General features: G+C 40.2%; 2 protein-coding genes across 2 annotated transcripts; both read right to left on the bottom strand.

Moving 5' to 3' along the window:
- Positions 1 to 5,261: 5,261 nt before the first annotated feature.
- LOC115369750 (olfactory receptor 4D1-like) lies at positions 5,262 to 11,127 on the bottom strand. Its single transcript, XM_030066415.1, has 3 exons — positions 10,225 to 11,127; positions 5,640 to 5,709; positions 5,262 to 5,434 (listed from the first exon to the last, which is right to left on the bottom strand). The coding sequence occupies exons 1-3, from the start codon at positions 11,125 to 11,127 to the stop codon at positions 5,262 to 5,264; spliced, it is 1,146 nt and encodes a 381-aa protein (XP_029922275.1).
- Positions 11,128 to 24,631: 13,504 nt separating this feature from the next.
- On the bottom strand, positions 24,632 to 27,235 carry LOC115369749 (olfactory receptor 52A1-like). The gene is made up of 2 exons (XM_030066414.1): positions 26,306 to 27,235; positions 24,632 to 24,733 (listed from the first exon to the last, which is right to left on the bottom strand). Exons 1-2 carry the CDS (start codon positions 27,233 to 27,235, stop codon positions 24,632 to 24,634), a joined length of 1,032 nt encoding a protein of 343 aa, XP_029922274.1.
- Between the last annotated feature and the right edge of the window lie 470 nt (positions 27,236 to 27,705).

Below are 27,705 nucleotides of genomic sequence, written 5' to 3'. Positions count from 1 at the left end.
GCCTTAATAAAGGCTACACTAATAAAGGCTAGTGTCCAGTGGGTAGATCACTAGACCACTGGGCGGATCCATCCTACATCAAAACACTATGTCACTTGCTGTGATATATTTTCTTATTAAGAATTGTTAGCTATTGTGAAAACACACACATATCCCAAAGTCAAATGATATCTTTGTATGTAGTTACAGTCAGGTTGTGTCATTGCATTAGCTGTACAAACAGCAATATTCAGTGTTATAACAGATTTGGCAGGAAATCTGGCAAATCTCAAAGTGAAATTCATTTTCATTTGAAAAAATTACCCAGTTGGCATTTTAACATTTATTCAACACTGAATCAACATCATAACTCATGGGTGAATCAATGTTGAATTTGGTTTTGATTTTGCAAACCGAATCAATGTTGATATTGTGATGTTGTTTCAGTGTCTTAGGTTTCAACATGAGTGAACTAATGTTGAAGGCCCAAGAGTGAATTAATATAGAAAATTCCCCGCGGAAATTTTGAGAGTGCCTCGGGGGCCATTGCCGGGGGGTGCGTGTCTGACCTCTGTCTGAATCACTAAAAAGTAAGAAGAAGAAACTCTGAATGTGCTTGCCACCCTTGCGACCCTGTGGTAAACCACCAGCCCTATGCTGTTTGTGGGTTGTGTAGTGTTGTCGCTCTTGCCCAGGGGGGGAGTTGAACCCTGGTCTCCTGCATGGCAGGCAGAGACTTTATCCATTGTGCTACTGGTGCTTGTGTGGCCTGAGCCAGAAAAGAGGCTCTACAAAGCACACAGCATGAGTGACAGTGGCGCTTGGCAGAGAAGCGCCTAGAAGTAGTGTTCAAACAAATGCTTTTTTCTCAATGACAGTAAGACCGAGCAGAAAATAAAAGGTATCATGAGAAAGGTAAGGCTTTGGGCTTTCAAACTGTGTCAAAATAATTTGCCAACTCCCCAAAATGCCCGAGTTCCGGCGAGTTACAAAAGTGTGTGTTTCTCCTTCTCTCCCCAGCTTGTGGGTTCCAGGTATAATGGGAGTCTATGGGGGAGCTGGCACTCCTGCCTCGATAAGTGTCACTGTGTAAAAAGTATATGTTGCTTTGCTTTTCTAGTTACATTTTTCAAAGCAGAACTATTTTTCCTACTACTTTCCTACTACTTTCCTCTTTCTTTCTTCTTTATATTAATTGAAGCCTATTAGTAAATGTTTGACAGTTTCTGGTGTATTGCAGTCAGGTCCAGTGGGGTGTTTTCCTATAATATGCAGAGTCTGGTCAAGTCCTGTGTGGCCTATTTTTAAGTGGATCTTCTCCCTTGGGCTCCTGCACTGTATCAGTAATATTCCAATATTCTTGCCAAATTTTGTGTATTTGATCCTTTATAAGATTTACAACTTCTGCCTTATGTCTATTGCCTGTATCATTTTCTATACTTCCTGCTTATGAAGTCTCATGTGATCTCGAGATTACCTCTTTGTATTCGAATACACCACATGCAGGACACAAACTCATCTGTGTCTATTTTTAATATATAAAATATATATTTTTGAATTTTTTAATTGAGGAACATTATGAACAAAATACAAAAAATGCTAGTAAAATAAAAAGAACCATCATAATGATAATTTCAAAATAGAACATGGAAGGGGACAAAAGGTTGAGTCAACATACAGATCTTGTTAAAATTTCAACGTTGATTTATTGATAGGTTGACAACGTTTCCGCAATTATTTAGCTTTACATATTATTTCAACATTGTTTCAATGTTGAAACAACAACTGACATGTTTTAAATTATATTTAAATGTTGAACGTTGGTTGAATGCCAGCTTGGTAGTCCTTCGGTGAGAAGTTTTGTAAAATGCTTTAAAAGCATAATAAAAATGCGACAAAACACCAGATGGTTTTGACCGACACTGTATCTTCTCCAGGACACGGTTGGAAAAAGATGTCGTGATGGTGACTGGAGTTGTACTGGCAGCGTTTTGCTGCTTTATCTTAACCCAGTCGATTTAGCTTTATTCTTCATTACAGCAGCTTATTAGGCTACCACTTTACATTTAAACTTACATTATTTCTACTCTAGCACTTTAGTTCTCCCCTTCTTTGAGCGATTTTCTTGCTTATGGCTGTTTACACACTAGTCAGATCTGCTAGTTAGCTGCACTAGCTGCTATTTATCTTAGCTTAGCAGTTAGCAATGACTTCTCTCTCTTGCTCAGTGTGTCTTATGTTTAGCTTTCCTCTGCCTCCTTTAGGGATATTGGTACATGTAATAACTGTAGCGTAGCTGTTTTGCTGGAGGTGAGGCCTACCCCTTGTCTAGATGGAGAGTATACCATGATCAGACACGTTTAGCTGAACAGCAGCAGCAGCTTTGTCTGAGTGTCTAAACAGGAGGAGTTTTATGTAGTTTTAACCGTAACCTGCATTTCAGAAGCACTCTGAGCCCAATGCCCGGTGACTAGTTATGCAAGTAAAACAAGGGGAAAAGACTTGAAGCATACTGTAAATGCGTCAGGCTGCAGTTACATCAATGACATGTAGCTGAGACATGAGCCAGCACAGAACCGGTGCACACAGAGGCATGAATCTGAAGAGTGTGTCTGTTGTGTGATGTGCGGGTAAAAAACAGGTCTGGACTGCAGTCAAATCCTTTTTAAAATTGCTGGCTAAGGACAAGTGTATATGGTAAAACTGTTATTCATGTCAGCAGAAATGACTTCTAATTGCACCAATTGGAAGTCTTTAAAATGAATGTTGAGAAGATGTGTACATATGCAAAGACAAAAGACTGCCGGCTGTCAAGGTGACATACAGTGAATTATGTGGGCTTTGTAGGTTATTGGCAGATTGTGGGCTTTCTGAGGAAGACTTAGAAATCTGGCGAGTTTAAGGGTCATCCAAAACCATGATAACCGAGTTGAGACCTGAAAAAAAACATTTGTTCAAACACAGATTTTTTTTCCTTAGGGATTACACAGATTAAACTACTTTGACCTGGGGTTCATATTTCTGTGGAAAGAAGGATGCAGTGCCTATCTTTCCACATATAAATCCATCAACTGCCTTTACATTGTGACCACCTCTGCCGTGGCAACCACTTGGTTCAGCTTGGGCCTCAGGGCTTACAGAATTGGGGCATGTTTGAGGGTCAGTGGGTTCTGGTGCTACAGCTATAAGAGTAGGAGAATCTTTTTTATCTATCAACTGGGCTGGGTGAGTCTCTCTCCTCTCTCTCATCTTCCTCCTCCACTTCAACTGCTCCATCACAGCATCCTCCACATCCTCTTGTTCCATATCCAAAGGCAAAAAGTTGGCAGGCATGATTAGGTTTTGGTGAACCATTTTCTCTTTCTTTTTCTCTTTCTCTCTCTTTGTCTTCATGCCGTACACAGGGAGCTTAGGAGCCAGGAGCATGCGGTCGCCCACAGACACATGAGAAATTTGACCTTTTCTTCAAACTGCTGTTTTTGACGCGATTGCTGTCTGGCTGCATGATGTTGAGCAGCTTCCATTGAATACCTCAGGTCATGTTTTAGCTTAGTAACATCGGCATCATAGTCAACTACTCTCTCATCTCTGGCAGCAGATTCAAACATGACACCGACTGGCCAATGGGGAATCCTTCCAAACATCAGATAGAAAGGTGCACAACCTGTTGTCTCATGGCTGGTACAATTGTATGAGAAGGTCAGGTTGTTGATCATCTTAGGCCACTTGTGTTTTACCACTCACACGAGGAGGCAAAGCTTGTAGCATATTGCCAAAGGTTCTATTCCCAGCAGGATGATAGGCTGTGGTGTGAGATTTCTGAATGTGGGCCATGTCAAGGAGGTCATTGATGAGCTGAGACACAAAGTTGGAGCCCTGGTCTGAATGGATCCTCTCTGGGAAGCCATACACACAAACGAAACCAGTCCACAACTGCCTGTTTTGCTATTTGGTTTGCACAGGGAAAGGCTTGAGCAAGGCTTGTGAAATGACCTGTGACCACAAGGACATCCACAGAGCTATTGTTCCACTTCTCAGCACACAAAACGTCTATGCACACCAACTCAAGTGGAGCATGAGTATGGATGGACCCAAGAGGGGCTCTCGCTTCAGGCTCTGATGATTTGCTCAAGACACAATGTTTACATCTTGTTACACACTCTTTCACCTCCAGCTCTTGGCCAAACCAATAAAACCACTGACGTGCCATCTGCACATCTGCCATTTTTCTCTTGGTGTTTCATGCTCTGAGGACAGGACCACAGTGTTCACCTGGACGTCATCAGCCTGAACCTCCTTTGCCTCATTGACAAGACACTGGCAAGGCTCTCGGATAATTCACCTGGTGATACTGGTCTTAATAAAAGGGACTGCTGAGGGGAAAAGGGATGACATTCTGCACACCTGGGACATCTTTGATGTAAACGTTAAAAGGGGCTAATTTGGACACCCACCGCTGCTCACTAGCATCCAGCTGTTGGTGAGTGGGCAGTTATCAGTCCACATCATAAATGGCCTTCCTTCCAACCATTGATTGAATTTGTGGCAGATAGCCCACTTCAAAGCCAGGAATTCAAGGCAGTGTGCAGGATATCTGGACTGGGCTTGGTTCAGGGACTTGCTGGCAAAAGCAACAGGTCTTGCTTTCTGCTCACCCTCTGCTCAGGTACAGTCTGTGTGTCGATGGAGAGCTGAAACAGCTGGTGCCAAGCTGGAGTCAGTTCCTCTGCAAATGTCTTTAAAAAGAAGATGGACATATTATCTGGCCCTGTTGCTTTATTTAAGTGCACAGCTTTAAAAACCTTGGTAACTGCGTGTGGATTGATTAAAATCCTGTCCTTCCCATTACAAGTTACATTTTCTAAAACAATACAGCAGTCCCTGATGTTATCCGTTTCAAAACGCATATAAAAATGTTCAGTGCATTTGCCTTTACAGTTTCATTATGGGCAACCAGAGGCTTCCTTTTTGCCTCCATATTAGTCATACCACTGATTGAGTCCCACAGCTTTTTAGAGTTGTGCATGGACAGATCCTGTTCTGCCCGCTTTCTATACTGCAACCTCACTGCTCTCATTTGTTGGTTGAGTTCTTTTTGAGCTGCTCTGACTCCTTCTGTGTCACCCTCTTTAAAGGCAGATTTTTTCCTGTTTATGTACTCCTTGATTCCCTTTGTGATATAAGGTTTGTTATTTGGAAATATCTTGACGGTTTTCTGTGGTATAGTGGAGTCGACACAGAAAGATAGGTAGGCAGGACCACAGTGTCCAAGAGGGCCTGTTTCAGACATCAGCTTGTAGTGGTCTTTCTAGGGTAGAGAGTCCTTCAGTGTAGTGGTTGTAAAGGTTGAACATGCCCAACACTGATCTCAGTTTCCGAGGAGAGGGAGTACACCAGTCCTCCATCATAAGGTCCTTCTCTGTAAGGTTTTCTATGATCTTAACTTTGTCTGGACCTGTAGACACACCATTCTCAGTGATTACATGGTCCAGAACTTGAGTTTCCATCTCAGAAAGTGACATTTCTTTTGAGCAAGTTTGAGGCCATGGTTCTGCAAGCAACTGAACACCATCTCAAGTCTCTCAAGGGTTAGTTTCTCAGATGGTACCAAGATGAGGAGGTCACAAGGTAGTAAAGGAGACTAGTATAGTTCTGGTCACCGAAGTTGGATGTCATGAGTCTCATGAAGGAACCTGGACTGTTACCGAGGGCCTGTAGCAGTCTGTTATACTCATAGAGGCCAACAGGGGTTGTGCATGCAGTAAACTTTTAGTCCTCTTCATGGAGGGGGACATTATAGAAACCAGAGATCAGATCCATGGAGCTAAAGAAGGCATCGCTACCAAGAGCAGCTAGAGCATCAGACTGGTGAGGCAGAGGGAAAGCATCTTTGAAGGTACATCTGTTTAGCTTCCTAAAATCAGTGCACACACAAATGTCTCTGTTTTTCTTCCAGACTAGCACCAGGGGAGATTTGACAGGTCTAAGTGTAGTTGTTTTGAGCAGGGCCTGGACTAATATAGTCTAAATGGGGAAAAAAACGTTGAAATATCCCTGTTTTGCATTTTCACAAACAGAATAAAGATTTCCCAAATCTGAAAATGTGTTTCACTGAATCTCTGGAGTTTCCTTGACTCCAGAGATTCATTGAACAAGTCAATGAGGGAAAAATTTTACAGTAAAAAACGAAAAAACTCAGAATAACAGAAATAGGCAAGAGGCAGAAATAGCAGTAAGGGCAATAAAAAGTAGACAACTGCAGAAAACTGTAAATTAACCCCATTTGTAAAATTTTGTACTTCATGAATCACCTTGACAGTTACTGAACAACGCCATCTGCAGGCGTTATACCATTTTTACAGTGGACCGGAATCGGAAGCTGCAAATCGGATGCCAGCTTTAGCAAAACAGCAGCAAGTGCTGTATCTGTGTATCTAAACAGGAGGCGTTTATGTACAGTGTTTATCATAGATCACCAAATTAATTCCTGCTTTCCTGCCAGGGCAGCAGGGTAACTGTCTGAAAGAAGCAAAGCCCTAAGTAGAGGCCCACCACAGTTCATCACCAGCTGGTTGACATTTCCAACAGGTTTTCCCTGTTTGAAAGAGAACTGAGAACTGAAACTGACCTGAGAAACCAGCTCTGATCATTAGCAGCTCTGTTTTGAGAAATGTGAATATTAATGACTGGTGACTGCAGTCAAATGCTTTCCAAGACTTGGCTGTGACCCTGTGGCTTCATCTTTATTTCCCATGAACCATTAAAATATCAACAGAATAGTGGAAACAGCTCTCAATAAAATGCAGTCCAGTCCAACAGCAGTACTAACTATGAGCTCAATGCCAAACGAACACGTCTATTACTGTGACAAAAAGAAAACCTGAGCATTACAGGCAACAGAAAAGGAAACTTTATGGCACAACAGTTGGATTGGGTTGTATTAGGTTGTGCAGGTGGACCTATTAAAGTGGCCATTGAGTGTATACATTAATTAATTAACTGTTTGTTTGTTTGTTTGTTTGTGTTGATCAGCCCCTTCAGTCCTGCTGGCCAACAGTATCCTGCATTTGAGTCCACCTGCTCTGCCTGCACATGACACAAATAAGAAAGAGGCTTATCACTTTTGTTCAGAGGAGGATACAGTCAAAAGCCTTAATTTAAAACAAGGTTTATCTATAGGGCAAAAAAATTTCCCTCATTTGCTTTGATTTGAAAATAACAGGGTTTTTTTGATCTGCTTTCTCTGTGCTGCATGTCTTGGCTGTGGCTCTGAGGCGTCATCTTTTGTTTCCCATGAACAATAAAAATATCAAGGGCTCTATTTTCCCGGCACAGCGCAGGGTGGCGCAGTGAGGCGCACCCCGCGCAAAGCTATTTTCGACCAGCGCAACCCGTGGGGCGCACAGTTTCTTATTTTCCCAGACCGAAGTTCGCCGAGATGGGAGTGGCAGCGCAGCAGGGGGAGGTGCCGACACATTCAGCTTGGCGCAGTGACATTTTCGTGCCAAAAGGCTTCGCCGAGGTGCGCCAAAAGCTCGCCTCCTGAAACCACGTCTACTTTCGGCGCAAGGCGCAGCGGGGCCGGCGCAGTGGAATTTTGGCTGGCAGGCGGGCAGTGCGCACACGTCACCACAACCTCACAGATTGTCAGGCACAGTAACAATGCAATAAATACCCACAAAAAACACAATTCAATGCTATAATCTCAATCAGCACATAAATGTATCCCTATATCGACTGTCCCGACACAACTGATGTCAGATCAAAGGAGACTGGCACCGTTTGTCATGCACAATGGAAACCCAACCTGATCACCTGTCAGTCAAACAATTTGTCCAGTACGGTGATGTCTTTTTTCCAGTCATGGTGTCTGGTGCTGCTCCTGTTAACTACACAGTTCTTCTTCCATATATATAAATATTCCACACTGGATTTCTGTTATCCAGTAATCACCAGACTATGACTGGTAGCCTAAAATCAGCCTAAGTCCGGTAATTTTTAAATGCCCGGTGAAAATATTCCCTCTAAGCACAATTTGAATTTTATTAAAACAGTCAATTTTCACGTAATTTTATTTATTTATTTATTTATTTATTAAAAAAAAAAAATAGCCTGCGTGATCCCTGTCTCCAGTGTACCTGAGAGAGAGAGAGAGAGAGAGAGAGAGAGAGAGGTTTTTCTCTGCAGAGCCGGATCAAAACAGCGCAGCAAAGTCGCCTGGGGGAGAACAAGGTCACAAGACTGATGCGCATTGCAAGTTGCGGAGAGACACTTGAGACTTTCGATTTTAATTCAGCTGCTGAATTTAGTTTTTATTGCATCTATTTGATTTCAAGTTGGCAGCACGCAGCGTTATTAAAATGGTATGAGCCAGTTTTTTTGTTTGCAAATTGTAGTTGCATTTGTTTGCAATTGTATGCAATGTTCATGTTAAAAGAGCACAGGCTTGTGCAATATTTATTTATTTATTTATTTATTTTAGACGTTATGCACTTGAGTCAATTGACGGCACTCATTTTATTTGATATAGCCTACTTTTCAATAAAAATATTACGCTATAAATTGACATGCCTTGATATCATTCTTTTGTAGCCTGCATATAATTTTAAGCTCAATAAATTCAGATAATATTTGACCGGAATTTCAAACATTTGTCCAGTAAATTGAAAACCTGCCGGTCACATTGTCCGGTGCCAATTTTTTTTTCTAGTGGAAACACTGATTCTACACATATAGAAAATGTAAAATGCATCGGTTCCTTGCCAGACACTGGCCGTTTAGAACAGCGAATGTAAAAGCTTTCATGAACCAGATTTTGTTTTAATCTCTAGTGTGTTGTTGCATCAGTAAGTGATGGGAGTCAAAAGTTGCAAAACAAACATGTATTTATATGAATACGGCGAGGATTATCCTTTGAGGTAAAAACATTCATCAAAAATGGGGGCTTCAGAGTTAAATTTATATTTGCTTGTAAAAATCAATTACTTTAACAGACGGTGACAGAGCTGGAAAAAAGAGAGATGCGAGGCAGGTAGGTAATGGAAAGACAGGGGACTCAAATTTAAGGATAGATGCATGGATGGATGGATGGATGGACAGATGGATGGCAGGTTGCTCCAGCGACATTCCAGCAGCCAAGACTGGCTGCTCTCTTTCTCCATGTCAATTGTGTGAACGTTCATTACGCCTTCGCGCAGCGCATTTTAAAGGCGAGGACAGGGGCTCATTTGATTGGTTTAAAGTGAATCGGCTGTGTCAAACCCACTCCACGCCTTCTCTCCTCCCTTGCGCCGGTAGGAGGAACGGCGCAGTAGTTGCGCCAAGGCGCACGGCGTGCCAAAATAGCAAAATCCACTTGGCCACACCCAGTTGGCGCAGCGCACCTGCGCTGCGCCTCCGCCTCGCCTGGTCTGCGAAAATAGAGCCCCAAATGTCTAGCATGACATTAAATTTATTAATAAATCATTTAAGTACATCTATTACTATAGGGATTGCACAAATTGCACACATTTTTTTATTTACACTTTTTCATTTCATGTTGTTCAGAAGTCTTTATTGTCATATGCACAGTAATCCGACAAGGAAATTCTTACTTCACATTTCCCTGCCAGCAATAACACACACATATAAAATATCTGAACAGAATATCCATAAAGTATCTTTCATTTTCATCACAAATATGACATGAATTACATTTTGCTTATGCTGTACATCTCAGTAGTCTTTCAGTTACTTTATTTCATATAGTTTTAACAAGTAATTTAATGGGCATAATTAGGCTCAAATGCAAAATACAGGAAAATGTGTGTGTGTGTGTGTGTGTGTGTGTGTGTGTGTGTGTGTGTGTGTGTGTGTGTGTGTGTGTGTGTATATATATGTATGTATGTATGTATGTATATATATATACACATACATACGCATATATAAACATCGCATAAAAAGTAAGAAATTTGTGTTTGGTAGATTATTAACAATGCTTCTTGGCAATAAATCTTATACTGTTGGAAAGCCTGTTTATTTCCCTTTTAAATGGTACTACATTTGTAAGGAACATGCATTTGTGGAACAGGCAGCGATCTGCAGCTTTTGCATAACATATGTATAACTCAGTTGTTACAGCTTAACTCCAAACTGTTTTCTGCCTAACTTTTGCAGAAACAGTAGGAAAGCCTTGACTTTGCAAGTGACTTGTGTTTCTTGTTATTCCTGGACTGAACACACATTTCTTTTGAAGAACATCATTACACTTTCCCTGAGTTCTTTAGTTTTCAGCCCATATATAAGAGGGTTCAAAAATGGGGGGAAAACTAGGACTGACACACCAAGAGTCCTTCTCATGTAAGGAGACACACTTTCAAAGCGGTGAGAAATCAGTACAAAAGCAGTATTGATCTGTAGGATTAAGAAAACCACCAGGTGAGTCCCACATGTCTGAATGGCTTTCTGTCGGGCAAGTGGCTGCTTATTTGTTAAACAAGTGCGCAAGATCTGGATGTATGTGTATATGATCACTGCCAGTGATCCGCCTTGGAGGACTACTATCCCAAATATCCCATAGTAGTTGTTTACTTTAGTGTCCTCACAGGCTAATTTCACTAATGAGGGATTGTTGCAGTATACATCCACTATATTTGTCCTGCAAAATTTTAACCGCATGACCAGCAATAAGAGAACTAGTATCAACAAAAAATCTAAAAGCCAAATACAAATAATCAAGCCCACCAGCTTATTTTGAGTCATGATGGAGTTGTACCTCAAAGGAAAACATATAGCAATATATCTGTCATATGCCATAGCACTTAAGATGAGCAAATTACCTCCACCATAAAGGTGAATCAGCAGAGCCTGAATAAAACATGCCGGGAAGGAAATCAATCTGTTTTGTGACATGATGCTGAGCACCAGGTGAGGGAAAAACGCTGTAGCACCCATGATGTCACTGAGGGGCAGGTTGAAAAGTAGGATTAACATAGGATTATGCAGTTTCCTATTCAAGGCAATTGTTGTTAAGATCAGCAAATTACAAAACAGAATAAATATATATGTAAGGGTCCCAAAAAGGAATGCTGGGTAAATAGTTGCTGTAGATAAATCTAATGATTCCATTATCAGTAAAGTTCCATTAGGAAGAGAGGCATTTGTATTCATAATTGCATGATGCCGCTGCTTTCTCCTGAAAGTCATATTCCTCACAACTCTTGCAGAGGAGAGACAAAAGTAGCAAACAGCACTTAATAAACAGACAATTTCAGATTAATGGCTGCTGATTGATTTACCTGTCCCCTCCGATCTTACCCTTTGGCATGTTTGTCCTCAACTGTGATAATATTCTGCAAACACCCGCTCTTTTATCGATGTTTAAGCACAAGAACAACTCATCAGCAGCCCAATCAGCATCTGAGCTGTCTGAAAAACACACTGACGACCAAGTGGCAGGACCGAATTCCCAAACCAGAGGTGCTCAACCAGAGCAACACAACCTGTATCACCACCCTGTTTACGCTAAGATTGCCTTCAGGATCACCTAAGCAAATCACTAGTGACCTTAAGAGAGGCAGGTGAACAGTAGGTTCATGTTGTAAGGACACCCTGGAAGCATAATAAAGGCTTAATAGTGTAGCCTTAATAAAGGCTACACGATTAAGCCTTTATGTGATATATTTTCTTTTGTGATATATTTTCTTATTAAGAATTGTTAGCTATTGTGAAAAAACACACACATATCCTAAAGTCAAATGATCTCTTTGTATGTCGTTACAGTCAGGTTGTGTCATTGCATTAGCTGTACAATGCAATAACAATGTGCAATGCAATATTCAGTGTTAAAGCTGTAACAGAGTATAACAGATTTGGCAGCAGGAGATCTGGCAAATCTCAAAGTGAAATTCATTTTCATTTGAAAAAATTAGTCTTTCAGTGAGAAGTTTTGTAAAAGGCTTTAAAAGAATAATAAAAATGCGACAAAACACCAGATGGTTTTGACCGACACTGTATCTTCTCCAGGACACGGTTGGAAAAAGACGCCGTGATGGTGACTGGAGTTTACTGGCAGCGTTTTGCTGCTTTATCTTAACCCAGTCGATTTAGCTTTGTTCTTCATTACAGCAGCTTATTAGGCTACCGCTTTACATTTAAACTTACATTAGTTGCAGTTACATCAATGACATGTAGCTGAGACATGAGCCAGCATGGAACCGGTGCACACAGCGGCATGAATCTGAAGAGTGTCTCTGTTGTGTGAGATGTGCGGGTAAAAAACAGGTCTGGTATGCTTGTGTTCTAGACAAAGGGTTAGTGATTGGAAGTTAGCTGCTGTAGTCAGCCAGCACCCAAAAGCCAGTGCAGGCAGACCCAACATAGCTTCTACTTTCCCCATGGCAGCCCCCAGGCAACCAGGGTGACTGTCTGAAAGAAGCAGAGCCCTAAGTAGAAGCCCACCACAGTTCATCACCAGCCAGCCGACATTTCAAACAGATTTTCCCTACTCACATCCACTGAGAAACCAGCTCTGATCATCAGCAGCTCTGTTTTGAGAAATATGAAATTAGCGACACAGGCGACTGCAGTCAAATGCTTTCCTGGGGCCACAGCAGGCAATGTTGAATCCTTTTTAAAATTGCTGGCTAAGGACAAGTGTAAATATGGTGAAACTGTTATTCATATCAGCAGAAACGACATCCAGTTACACCCATTGGAAGTCAGTAAAATTAATGTTGAGAAGATGTGTACATACATTTGGTGGCTCTGGCTTGGTGCGCATGTGCAAGTTGGCTGCGTGAGTATTTTCGGCATTCTCATTGTCTCCAAAAAATTTAAAATAGCTTATTTTGGCCAAGTTGGGCTATCTAATGCAGTTGAGTTTAAGCTGTTAATATTAGAGCAAAAGTATGGGAGATGAGGAGGAGAAAATGAGTGGTCGATCCTCGAGAAATAGTAATAAAAATGAAGCGACTAGTAAACCTGACAGTGACTGCTGTCGCAGCAACATGGCGATATTGAATGAAATAAGGGCTCTGAACCAGAAAATGGACCGTATAAATAAATAAAGTCTAAAGTCTAAAAAGTCTAAAGTATGCAGACCTCTATGGAAGGAAAAGTCAACAGAAAAATTGGCGGTCTGCGGGAAAGTTTGGAGAAACTGATCTCAGAAAATAAGGAGGCGATTAAGAGGGACCTGGATCAAGCTGTGTTCGATATGCGCTCGAACCTGGATACTGAAGTGTACAAGAATTGAGAAGATTGAGCAGAAAATTACTGAGAGAGCAGTAAAGAACTTTGATACTTTGATCCAGATGTCTCCCTGATGGTCTCGGGGCTCCCTTAAACTGACGGCGAGGATTTGATGGCTAAGCTGAAAGACCTGTTGCACTCAGGACTTGGGTGTGAGCCATCACTCTATCCGGCCGCCGTGGAGCGTATGCGGGCGAGGGGAGACCTACCGGGGCTGGTGAAGGTGGAGATGAGCTTGGTACAGGAGAAAATGGTGGCGCTGCGCACAAAGTTTAAACTCAGGGATAACGTGCGCTTCGCGAATGTCAATATGTCTTTGGCGAAGACGCACACTAAGCGTTTGGTGGAGTTAAATTTAAGAACTTTAATCCGTGAATCTACAGGTGGAAGGGACTTTTATCTAATGCGGAACAGGCGCCTGATGAAGAGGACACAACCTGCACAAGAAGAGAGAGGCTTAGGTCTGAGTGACAGATGAGGACTGCCTGCCCAGCCTGTAAGGTGTGTGACTGAACAATTTCTGCTGGCGCATTGGAATGTCAATGATTGGACGCCTACTAACTGCACACTCAGAAAAGTGCTTTTGAAGTCCTTGAATCCCAGTTTCATTTCTCTCTGTGAAACTCACTTATCAAATGACTCCTCAGTTTGATGGTTATGCTTGGTTTGGGTTGAACTGCATCGTCCACAAGAGAGCTGTTAAAGCCTCGGGGGTGTTGGTATGTTGGTTAAAAACACTGTTTTGGAACAGTATCATGTAAATGTATCATGTAAATAAGGCATATGATGGTATTCTCTGTTTACGCGCTGAGCATAGAGAGTCGCGCTATTCCTTCATTATTATTTCATGCTACCTGTCCCCAGAATCCTCGATTTGGTGAAGAAACGCAGACTTTTACTTTGGTGATTTATTAGCGCTAATGTACACTGTTAAGGGGGATGCTGTGTATATTTGCGGGGATTTAAATAGCCGTATTGCTGATCTCAAAGATTATGTGGAGGGAGATGATACGACTTCCAGAGTGACCCTGGACACGGGGGTAAATAAACATGGTCATTCCCTTATTGAGTTTCTCAAGGAGTCTAAATGGGAGGTTAAATCCTGGAAATGATAATTTTACTTCCATTTCCATTAGGGGTAAAGCGGTTGTAGATTATATAGTAACATCACATGATGCTTTGAACAAGTGCCTCGAATTTAATGTCTATACCCTGTCTGATATGTTAAATTTAGTTGGTCAGGAAGGTATTAACCCCTTGATGCATGAATTATGAAAGCCTGAGTCAAGATTTTTTTCTTATGTGTTTTTACTCTTCTTAGGGCATGAACACTTTTGTGAGTCTCCATACTTCTTTAAGGATGCAGGACTGGTATTACCATGTCATTATACTAGTATTAATATGTTTTTAGCAACAAGAATTGACAGTCTCTGCATAAACCTCAATGGAGGTGAGCAGCAGAGAGCATTTTAACAGCTGATATGCAATTCCACCATAGAAACCATTGCATTTAGGAGAAATGACTTTAAAACAGCTGTCCACTGTAGTGACCGTTATGTGCCAAAGGGTTCATTTGTATAGTAGACTCCCTGACCATTCAGTGTTATTGTTATGTTTTCAACCAACAGAAATACTTGATACACACAATTCCGTGGGTGACCGCTTACAGCGAGTAAAAAGAAGGAACAGGAATTACCCTGCGTTCCTTTCCTCGGAGATATGTTACAGATCCTTATTAGAACTAACAGAGCATCTAGAAATTAGCCAGAAAACTCAGACTGAAGTGGATCAGTGCTATGGTGATCTTTGTGAATTCCTGCATAAGGAAATGGATAAATACTGTCCTGTCAGAGACGTGGGAGAGACAAAAAATATTATAGAGTAAAACAACCACACTGCAATGAGGAACTGAATGGGCTATGGATTAGGCTGTGTTCTGCAGAGCGACGGTTCCTTAAATGTAAATCTGGGGATCTCAGGGGGGCTCTTCTAAACGAATTCAGGCAGAGTCAGTCTGACTTTGATAGAAGACTGAGGTTCTTTAAGAGGAGGTTTAAGAGAGGCCAAGCTCTCCAATTAGAACAACTATATTCTGGTAACCCACAGCAGTTCTGGCAGGAAATAAACAACCTATACCCAAAAAGAGTATTTCAACCCCCATGGAGGTTTTGATGGAGAGTGGTGACCTTTCTGCCTGTTGAAATATTGGAAAAATGGGAAACAGATTATAGAAATCTATATGCATGCTGTCGTTCCACTTTGTTTGACAACCAATTCTTAGAAGAAACACGTAAATTGAAATCTGAACTTGAAAATGGTATGGACTGTGCTTCAACTCAAGATCTGTTGAATAGTGATATCACGGCTGAGGAGGTACAGGAGGTATTGCACAAAGCGAAACCAAACAAAGCTGTGGGTACTGTGGACCTCCCCAACTAGGTCCTCAAATCCCCTAATCTACATAATGTTTTATAGCACCTATGCCACATTTGTTTTCATAATGGCATCATTCCATCTGTGTGGAATGAATCTATAATTAAACCCATTCCAAAATCCCCTAACAACGATCCTAGAACCTCACTAAATTATAGAGGCATAAGCCTGCTCAGTATAGTATACAAAATATATTCCGGGATTCTAAATAACAGACTTAATAGCTTTATGGAGTCTAATCTAATGGAGTCTTGGTTGATGAACAGAATGGATTTAGGAAATAGAGCATGTATTGATCACATTTTTGTGTTATCCTCTGTAGTAAGAGCTCGGATTGAAGATGGTAAAAGCACTTTTGTTTGTTTTATTGATTTTAAGAAAGCCTTTGATTGTGTCAATAGAGACCTCCTGGAATTTAAATTACTTTCATCTGGCATTGGTGGAAAGTTCTATTATGCTATGAAATCTTTGTATAATTCCCCTGTTGCCTGTATTCAGTTAAATAATTTAAGAACTGGATGGTTTCCGACCCCATTTGGAGTAAAACAGGGAAATTTACTCTCTCCTGCTTTATTTGCATTGTATATAAATGATCTTGCTCAAGAAATTAAGTAAGCTGACTTGGGTATACCGGTAGATGAAATTAATTTAAGCATTTTACTTTATGCTGATGATATTGCTTTGATAGCTTTGATAGCTGAATTTAATTTACAAAAAATGTTGGATATTATGGGGTCATGGTGCAGTAAATGGAGATTTGACATTAACAGTGAAAAAACACAAATTGTTCACTTCAGGAAAAAAGGTGAACTGCAAAGTCGTTATTTATTTTCCTGTGCCTCTAAAATACACCTGCTCTTATAAATACATTGGTTTTGTATTTGATGAAAATATGAATTTCTTAGATGGAACAAAACTATTAACTGAGTCCGCTGGAAGAGCATTAGGGTCTCTATTAAGTAAATTGAAATTATGCCTTGATCTCGGATTTCCAATATTTTCTAAATTATATAACTCCTTGGTTGATTCTGTTTTATTTTATGCAGTGGGAGTATGGGGCTATAAGAAGGTTCCTGACTGTAATTCCATTCAGAATCGGGCCCTGAGATGCTTCTTGGGTGTCTATAAATTCACAGCAAAAGTAGCCATTGAGGGAGATGCAGGGTGGATGCCATGTATTATCAAACAATGAGGAGAAATTATTTGATTGTGGAACCATCCGTCTGCCGGTTGAAAGGCTAACTAGGAAAATTTTCAATTGGGAGAGAGATAATAATTACCCTTGGTCCAGAGAAGTCTCTGAAATTTTATCTGATTCTGATTTTCATATGCAGTTCAGAAATAATTTGCAATGTAATGTTTATGATGCATGAGGATGTTTGGGAAGAAGAGATCCGGAAGAAGCTAAAGCTTCGAAATTATGTACTTTTTAAAAGTGAATCACTAGAACTTACGTTTTTATTAAGTTAAAGAGAAGACAGAGATAATATGTGCACAACTGTGATTTGGTATTCTGCCTTTGGCAATTGAAGTAAGCAGATTTAAGGGCACTCCAGAAGAGCTGTGTATATGTGAATTTTGTGATTTACATGTTGTTGAAGATGAGTTTCATTTTATTTTCTACTGTCCGTGTTATGATGAACTGAGGAATTGTCTTTTTGAATCGGCTCAAAAGAAAAATGCTGACGTATTTTGGAAACAGGAAGGGGAAATCCTTAGTTGGATGTTTGAAAATGATGTATTTGCCCTCGCAAGGTATATTGAGAAGGCCTGGTTAGTGAGACAACGCATGTTGTATTCGGTGCATTAAGTCACCAGCTATCTTGTACATCTTGTGCATCTGTATGTATACTTTTTTGTTATTGTGTCTAATAAGTCCATGTGGGCTGGGCACTTTGTGGTGTTGGACACATAAATAAACATATCAATCAATCAAAAAAAAAAATGTACATATGCAAAGACAATGACTGCTGGCTGTCAAGGTGACATACAACAAATTATGTGGGCTTTGTAGATTTTTGGCAGACTGTTGACTTTCTGAGGAAGACCTAGAAATCTGGCAAGTTTAAGGGTCATCCAAAACCATGATAACCGAGTTGAGACCCGGAAAAAAACACACACTTACTGACAACATTTGTTCAAACACAGAATTTGATTCAAAACCTTTTTTAAACTATTTTTTTCCTTAGGGATTACACAGATTAAACTACTTTGACCTGGGGTTCATATTTCTGTGGAAAGAAGGATGCAATGCCTATCTTTCCACATATAAATCCATCAACTGCCTTTACATTGTGACCACCTCTGCCGTGGAAACCACTTGGTTCAGCTTGGGCCTCAGGGCTTACAGAGTTGGGGCATGTTTGAGGGTCAGTGGGTTCTGGTGCTACAGCTATAAGAGTAGGAGAATCTTTCTATCAGCTGCGCTGGGTGAGTCTTTGCTATCTCTCTCCTCTCTCTCATCCTCCTCCTCCACTTCAACTCCTCCATCACAACATCCTCCACATCCTCTTGTTCCATATCCAAAGGCAAAAAGTTGGCAGGCATGATTAGGTTTTGGTGAACCATTTTATCTTTCTTTTTCTTTTTCTCTTTCTTTTTCTTCATGCGGTACACAGGGAGTTTAGGATCCTCCCAGATGAGCTCATAGGGGTCAGATTCCCATCGGTCAGCCAGGTTCTTTCTTCCTCGCTATGTCCTATTTGCCAGGAGCATGCGGTCGCCCACAGACGCATGAGAATTTTGACCTTTTTGTCAAACTGCTGTTTTTGACGCGATTGCTGTCTGGCTGCATGATGTTGAGCAGCTTCCATTGACTCCCTCAGGTCATGTTTCAGCTTATAGTGACATCGGCATCATAGTCAACTACTCTCTCATCTCTAAGAGCAGATTCAAACATGACACCGACTGGCCAATGGGGAATCCTTCCAAACATCAGATAGAAAGGTGCACAACCTGTTGTCTCATGGTTGGTACAATTGTATGAGAAAGTCAGGATGCTGATCATCTGAGGCCACTTGTGTTTTACCACTCTCACAAGGAGGCAAAGCTTGTAGCATATTGCCAAAGGTGCACTTAAAGCACTCCACACTTCTGTTCCCAGCAGGATGATAGGCTGTATACGTAACTCCACGTGATCATTCATAGTTTTGATTCCTTCAGTTAGAATCTACAATGTAAATAGTCATGAAAATAAAGAAAACGCATTGAATGAGAAGGTGTGTCCAAACTTTTGGCCTGTACTGTACATACATACGTACATTCATTCATTTATTTATAATAGTTTATAATTTATCGTGTTGCGAAAGTACTTGACGGTGGGGTGCGTTTCGTGGGTGGAGGTAAAAGGCCGGCGGATCAGGAGGGGGCTTGTCTGTAAAGTCTGATTTGACGTGCAGCTTCATATGGGACGCAGGGCGAACGAGGGCAACCGCAAATTACAGCCCCACTCTTCAGCATTCGCCACGACGAAAAAGGCCTAAAATATGCCACCGTGTCTTTCAACGAATGCACGAAAAATCACAAATATGCTGCTGAAAAAAAACATAGAAAGCCTGCGGGGATTCATATATGAGCAGCCGGGTAACCCACTGTGTCCGGTGGCCTCCCTGGAGAAACAGCCTACCTCTCCCTGCTGCCTCCTGATCCACCTGTCTTTTATCTCCATCCAAAGCGGACACAGTGTGACAGTGCCGATGTATGGTAAATTAACGGTATACTTTTATTATTATTGTTATTGTTACATCCGACGTTAGGCATACGCCTGCGCAAAAACACACCCGTGGCGAAACGCACGCCACCGTCCCCGCAAGTCCCCGAGTCCAAACATAATTGAACACTATTTTAACAATTGCACTATTAATGGAAATATTCAATTCAACATTAACGAGCCCAAATAGCCTGATATGACATGATGATGGCGCTAGATGAAAAAGCAATCTTACCATCTGCACTCTGCATTCTATGCACTCTATCTTGCATGGCGGAAGAATGAATAGTTCTCAATTTTATTGTTGCATTTTTTTCTTGTGTGTTTATTTTATGGGCTATATGGAGACTAACCGTTTTATAAAAGCAATAAGCGCCGAGAAGCCGTGAGTTACAGTGATTTTACAACGGCATTCTGTTTGCTGTGGTCCCACCTACTAAATTGTCCGGGTGGCGCGCGCGTTACCTACTTTTTTTTTTTTTTCCGGGTACCCGTTATTTTTTTTTCGGGCTTGGTGGAAAAGAATCGTCATGAAAAAATCGATGCAAATCGATGCACGAAAACATTGCGATGAATCGCAATTCCGATGAATCGCACCCACCACTAATTAGAACTAGCTAACGTTGGCTGGCTAATTAGTTCGCTATCTTGCTAATGGAAATTCCATCATCATATGGCCCGCTTGTCTTGCTAACTAATGTTAGCCATTTTGCTCGAAGCATAACGTCATAATTTAACGTAAGACGGTTCCTTCAAACTAACGTTAAAACTTTCCATCGTACTCGGAAGCCAGGCATCTCTTCCAAACTACGCGATTCACGTGAATGACCCGATTGACCAAAAAAAAAAAAAAAAACGGTGATTGTAGCCGAAAGGCAACAAGTTTGCATGCCTGAGAAGTGCAACTCTAACTCTGTGCTGTCGGAGAATAACTCAAGAAAATGCATATTAAATAATTTTAGTTAAATTTATTGAACAACTGACAATCAAACCAAGTTTAAAATTATAAAATATGACAAGCAAGTCCTCCTCGGCTGAATCGCAGCCGCTTCTACATTTGAGCCGTCCTCCATTTCCTCAGTGTCTCTTGCCCTTCTTGTTGCAGACTGGAGGGGGTGGAGTCACGTGACTACACACGCTGTACACGTAGTACAGCGTCTTAAAGGGACATGAACATGCCTACCTACACAGCCAAAAAAGACAAAAACGACTTTTATTTTGTTTTTTTTTTTAAATACAGAACATACCGACATGAGCAAAGTGAAGTCGGTTATCGTCATAAATTTCGGTATCGGTAAATTTTCGGTATATCGCCCAGCCCTAGAAATATCCCTGTTTTGCATTTTCACAAACAGAATAAAGATTTCCCAAATCTGAAACTGTGTTTCACTGAATCTCTGGAGTTTCCTTGACTCCAGAGATTCATTGAACAAGTCAATGAGGGAAAAATTTTACAGTAAAAACTCAGAATAACAGAATAACAGAAATAGGCAAGAGGCAGAAATAGCAGTTAGGGCAATAAAAAATGATCAAAAAGTAGACAACTGCAGAAGACTAAATTAACCCCATTTGTAAAATTTTTCACTTCATGAATCACCTTGACAGTTACTGAACAATGCCATCTGCAGGCATTATACCATTTTTACAGTGGACCGGAATCGGAAGCTGCAAATCGGATGCCAGCTTTAGCAAAACAGCAGCAAGTGCTGTATCTGTGTATCTAAACAGGAGGCGTTTATGTACAGTGTTTATCATAGATCACCTGTGCCAAATTAATTCCTGCTTTCCTGCCAGGGCAGCAGGGTAACTGTCTGAAAGAAGCAAAGCCCTAAGTAGAGGCCCACCACAGTTCATCACCAGCTGGTTGACATTTCCAACAGGTTTTCCCTGTTTGAAAGAGAACTGAGAACTGAAACTGACCTGAGAAACCAGCTCTGATCATTAGCAGCTCTGTTTTGAGAAATGTGAATATTAATGACTGGTGACTGCAGTCAAATGCTTTCCAATACTTGGCTGTGACCCTGTGGCTTCATCTTTATTTCCCATGAACCATTAAAATATCAACAGAATAGTGGAAACAGCTCTCAATAAAATCCTGCTGGCCTACAGTATCCTGCATTTGAGTCCACCTGCTCTCCCTGCACATGACACAAATAAGAAAGAGGTTTATCACTTTTGTTCAGAGGAGGATAAAGTCAAAAGCCTTAATTTAAAACAAGGTTTATCTATAGGGCAAAAAAATTTCCCTCATTTGCTTTGATTTGAAATAACAGCTTTTTTTTTAAATCTGCTTTCTCTGTGCTGCATGTCTTGGCTGTGGCTCTGAGGCGTCATCTTTTGTTTCCCATGAACCATAAAAATATCAAATGTCTAGCATGACATTAAATTTATTAATAAATCATTTAAGTACATCTATTACTATAGGGATTGCACAAATTGCACACATTTTTTTATTTCCACTTTTTCATTTCATGTTGTTCAGAAGTCTTTATTGTCATATGCACAGTAATCTGACAAGGAAATTCTTACTTCACATTTCCCTGCCAGCAATAACACACACATATAAAATATCTGAACAGAATATCCATAAAGTATCTTTCATTTTCATCACAAATATGACATGAATGACATTTTGCTTATGCTGTACATCTCAGTAGTCTTTCAGTTACTTTATTTCATATAGTTTTAACAAGTAATTTAATGGGCATAATTAGGCTCAAATGCAAAATACAGGAAAATGTGTGTGTGTGTGTGTGTGTGTAAACATTGCATAAAAAGTAAGGAAATTTGTGTTTGGTAGATTATTTCTTTGTTGTAACAATGCTTCTTGGCAATAAATCTTATACTGTTGGAAAGCCTGTTTATTTCCCTTTTAAATGGTACCACATTTGTTTTTATGTCTGGGTCACTCAAGGCCGTTACACCTAGCGGCACAACCAGGTACTACAGTGTCTTGCAGCAGTGCTGGAAAACCAGCGGTTGAGCACTAATGCCCTCCCTCCCCTGTCATTTTGCTGGCCAACAACTTTCCTCCGGGCAGGCAAGAGCCAAGCCAGTCTTACCATCTTGAGGCCAGATGCGGGAGGCTTGACGGCACATGTGACTGGAAGATGATGGCGAACATTGGCCATAAGCTCTGCTTTCCAGTGGAGATTGCGTCGACCAACCTTAGGCTAGACCTTGTGTTGTTGTCGGCCTCCCTCAAGCTTGTGTACATCATCGAGCTCAAGGTGCCCTGGGAGGGTGCTGTGGAGGAGGCCGACGAACGCAAGAAGCTGAGGTATGCTGAGCTTGCGGCCAAAGTACAACAGCAAGGCTGGATAGCGAAGGTCCACCCAGTAGACCTGTGGTTTTGCCTTTATTGTGTCATATTTTACAAATTGTGCATGCCTTTTGTATCTGTGTTTCTGCTTTGCATGTTCTAGTTATTGTTTAACAATGCAGTTCAATGTGGTCTTATTCAATCTACTTTTCTATTAACATTAATTTCTTCATGTATTTATTGTCTTGCATATTTGTGTTGCATGTTTTAAGGATGTCCTGAATTGATGTTTTTTTTATTTATGTTATATATGTTTTTTTTCTTTTTCTTCCCTCTTTCTTTCTTTTTCTTTTCCCTCATTTTATTAATTGTTCCGCATGTTTATAAATGACCTCAGTAACTTTGTAATTTCAATCTCATTTTCATATTTTATTCTGTTTTTAGGGTGACTCTGTAACATCTGTCCAGGAACTACAGATGAAAAATAGCTTCTTGGCTAACTCTGGCGCATTTACAGAAATGTTTATTAATGTGCACTGTCCCTGTCAAATAAACAAATAAATAAAATAAAATAAAAAATAGAGATACGCTGCAGAGGGTTTGTAGCCACCTCAACATCCACACTGCTGCGGGAGACAGGAGTGCAAGAGAAGGCTCACCGGCAAGCTGTGAAAGACCTCTCTAGGGCTGCAGAAGAGGGGAGCCAGTGGCTGTGGTTAAAGAGGAAGGACTCCACCTGGGCGGTCAGGTGAGTTGTGGCACCTAGGCGGTGAGCCCTGGACACTGGTTTCACTGCTGAACCCTCTGGAGGTGTTGTGGACCTATTCAGCGATACACCAATAAAGGAGGGCGCCCGCGTGATTACCCGAAGGTTGCCGCCACTCACAAGATCACCCCATAGAGTCTCAAGTATGCAACAAAGTGATAATAACACCTAATCCTACCAACAGAACTGTGTAACGTCCAGGTCCATGCAGATAAATAAGTGAAACAGTCAGCCATCTCGATAGTAGTGGTAATGGACAAGGAGCAGAAAATGACAATGGTGATCGATTTAACAATTCCCAGTGACAGAAACATCAGGAATCAAAACAGGACTAAAATGCACAAGAACTAATGAGCAAACAAGACACACCTGGGGAAGGGGCTGGAGCACTAGCAGGGCTCTCAAGTGTCACGCATTGAGCGTGACAGTCACTCTTTTGGGTCTTTTGTCACGCAGTCCCACCACATATTGTATTTGTCACGCTGAAAAAAAAAAAAAAAATATATATATATATATATATATATATATATATATATATATATATACATATATATATATGTGTGTGTGTATCTATGTGTGTGTGTGTGTATATATATATATATATATATATTATGGCATGCCGTTTAGGAAAATATTATATATATGGAATGAAACTTGAATATGTGGAATGTAAGTCTGAATATTTTGAATGAAACTTGAATATATGGAATGAAACTTGAATATTTTGAATGAAAGTCTGACTATATGGAATGAAAGTCTGAATATATGGAATGAAACTTGAATATTTTGAATGAAAGTCTGAATATATGGAATGAAACTTGAATATTTTGAATGAAAGTCTGAATATATGGAATGAAACTTGAATATTTTGAATGAAAGTCTGAATATATGGAATGAAAGTCTGAATTTATGGAATGAAACTTGAATATTTTGAATGAAAGTCTGAATATATGGAATGAAACTTGAATATTTTGAATGAAAGTCTGAATATCTTCAAATACAGGAGCCTTAGGTACAGATGGAAAACCTCATATATTTAGACTGCCTTTCTCCATTCAACCTGTCTGAACTAATTTCAGCTGTTTCACCTGTTTCTTAGAACCCATCCCAAGTCTTACCCTCTCCACCCTGAGACAACTTCTGTTATTGTTTAATGCTGTACAAAAAAAAAGAACCATACAAAAACAACAAAGTGTCCACAGTGTTGATCATTTGAAAATGATTATAAATATTTATAAGAATAGTCTGAGATCTATTTCTTCATTAGGCCTGGATATATGAAAGTGGCCATCTTGAAACTCAAATATATTTCTCTCTGCAATAATTCACTGAGATGATCACCACCTCTAATGGGCTGGTGATTAAATTCAATCCCTTCCACTCTTAAGGCTTTCATTACTGTTCTGGCATTCCTTAAAGTGCATGCCATTCATTCAGTACATTCTGTGTTCTCAGTTATGTTAATAACTGAGAAACAGCAAAATTTCAGAGAGTAATTCCTGGAGGGGACATGAAAAAACTGCTGTCTGGCACTACTGTACCTCCCTCTTTCTCTCTTACGCTCCTTTGAAACTTGCTGTACAGTGTTGAGCCTTCAGCATGTTCATATGTTTTAAGTAATGGTATTAAAAGCAATAATCCTCTAACCAAATTTCTTTGCTCACTGTTCTATTTCCATGACAGTCCATCAAATTAGCTTTACAAGAACTAGAAACTCAAAAGAAGCTTTAAAACTAGAGGAAATACCTTGAATAATCCATCTACATCAAACTATTCTTCAAAAAACAGATTTATTGTAGTGTCAACAAAAAGCAAAGCAAGATATGGCATCAAATAGTGACATACAGTATATGTTTGAGCTGTACACTGTCCCTTTTAGATAAAATAAGAAAATCAAATGAAACTATACCACCAAATAATGCAACTTAAAATGCACAGCCCTTATACATTTAAATTATAAAGTGTAACTGTGGGCCTATACAACATCAAACTCACACTACAAATAGCCTAATTAAAAAAAAATAAATAAATAAATAAAAAAAAATAGATGTCTATGTAAAGACACATTACAGCAAATGTGAACATGACAAGAGTACAGAGTTCCAAAAGCGGTTTTAATGAATATTATAAATAATGATGAAGTAAATCATGTATGAGAAATACATAGTGTCTACCCATGTTCTCCAGTTTATACACATCAATACAGAAGTACAAACAAATGCAAACAATTACAAAAAATTACAATGATAAATAAACTCATAACATTTTATTACAAATTCACCATCATTTAACACCTTGACATCCTGACATGACTGATTGTTGTTTACTAGGTGTATCCACATTCCCCACGACATAGAAAACAAAGGCCTGCAGAACTTTTTTTCCCCACTTTTCCACTATGTTATATAATAATGATTATATATAATGATTAAATAAATGATTAATAAAACAAAATGATTAATAATAAATGATTACTTTGTTCCAATTTTCAATTTCAGTCTATGGCAGTCAGATAGAGCATAATTTCCCAAATTTACAGAACATATAGCAGATCAGATTTCCACATGAAATTAGTTGGTTTTCAGTTGTTCAGATGTTTTTCAGGGACGGTTATGTTTTCATGTATAAGAGAGTCCACTGCTCTTGAATCAGAGTCAAAGAAGTTGTGCATCACACTGGTAAAGAGCACCAAGCATGCATAGAAAAAATAGGTTTTCCCACCACAAGCTACACATTTTGAAACCAGCCATTTTAAAACACTGGGTTGAATCACTTTGCTTCACATTGATTTGAATGGAAACTCTTCTTTTCAGTAACAGGAACAGTGTGTGCTGCGGTCGTGCTGTTTGGCACATTAGTTTGTCTTCACGGTGATTGTGGGTCATGAAAGCAAAATGGTCTTAAGCACCATGTCCTAGATTTAGACTGACACTTTGTTCTTAAAGACCTTCAGGAGAGTGTTTCGTATTTCACTCGTATTCAGTCCGTATACAATCGGATTCAGAAGTGGGGGCACCAGAAATATTAGCATGCCCATTATCTTCTGCAAGTCAGCCGAGACGTTTTTGAACCTGTGCGATAAAATGGTGAAAGTCCCCACAATCTCAAACGTGATGAATATGATCAGCTGCGCCACACACGTGTTTATAGCTTTGGTCTTCGCCTCAGACCTCCTCGTAACCAAGCAAGTGATCAGGATCTTCACGTAAGAAAACGTCTGAACGGACACACTCACAAGCTGCATGACGGCTGTGTTAAACAGCCCTATGATGTTGTTGACTGCGGTGTTTCCACAGGTGAGCTTCAGGAGAGAGGGGTTATCACAGAAAACATTCATGATAGCAGTTTTACACCTGGGAAGCCTTGTTTGCAAAGAAAATAATGACACTATCAGCACAAAGTCAAGACCCCAAACCAGAGAGATAATACAGATCACAACTCTGGGTGTCATGAGGGAGCTGTAACGTAACGGCATGCAGATGGCAACGTAACGGTCGAAGGACATCGCTGCAAGGATAAACAAAACCCCACCACCATACATGTGGAGCAAGAACCCCTGTACAACACAGAGAGGATAGTAAACCTTGTTAGTGCCCGTCACAATGTCCGATAGCACCTTCGGTAGCATGGCAGTGATGCCTATCAGATCATTGAGGGGAAGACTAAACAGGATGAAATACATGGGCTTGTGAAGGTTCCTCTGCATGATAATTAAAGTCAACAACGTCAGATTGCAGAATATGCCAAAAAAATAAATGACGATACCAAGAAAGAATATAGGATACTTTCCTCCAGGTGGGATGATAAACGGGTCCAGGCTTAGTTCAGTGTAAAGACTGAAGGATTCGTTTTTCATGTTTTCATATAGCTTCCTGAAAACCTAGAGGAGAAACAGTCAGAAAATCACAATATTGTGCATCAAGTAAATGACTGAAGCAGTTAAGGGTGAGGGTGCATCTCCTGGATAAAGTAGGAGATGTCACGGTGAGAGTGCATTAAATATCACCACACAGCCTGTTTACATCACCGGTTTCCTCCTCTGGGACAGTGAGGGGTGTTGTGGAAGTAGGGGAATTATATGAAATTACATAAAGGTTTGGATTTTTAATCGCTTTATTAATCTCAACCATGATTGTCCAGCCATTTTTGGCAGAAAAGTTGTTTTAAAATTAAAATTAAAAAGTTGAATTTATTCTTAAAAAAAAGGTGACAATAACTTTCATCACAAATTCTATTTTAAAAAAGCAGTCAAGTCACTTCTATTGTTCAAGCACATTTAAAAACAACAGGAGTTGCTTAACAATCATGGCAGAGGGATTTGCAGTA

This window comes from Myripristis murdjan, chromosome 13 (genome assembly GCF_902150065.1).
Source record: "Myripristis murdjan chromosome 13, fMyrMur1.1, whole genome shotgun sequence".
Taxonomy (NCBI): Eukaryota; Metazoa; Chordata; class Actinopteri; order Holocentriformes; family Holocentridae; genus Myripristis; species Myripristis murdjan.
The sequence above is the reverse complement of the archived record's forward strand: the minus strand, read 5'-3'. Positions and strand labels throughout refer to the sequence as shown.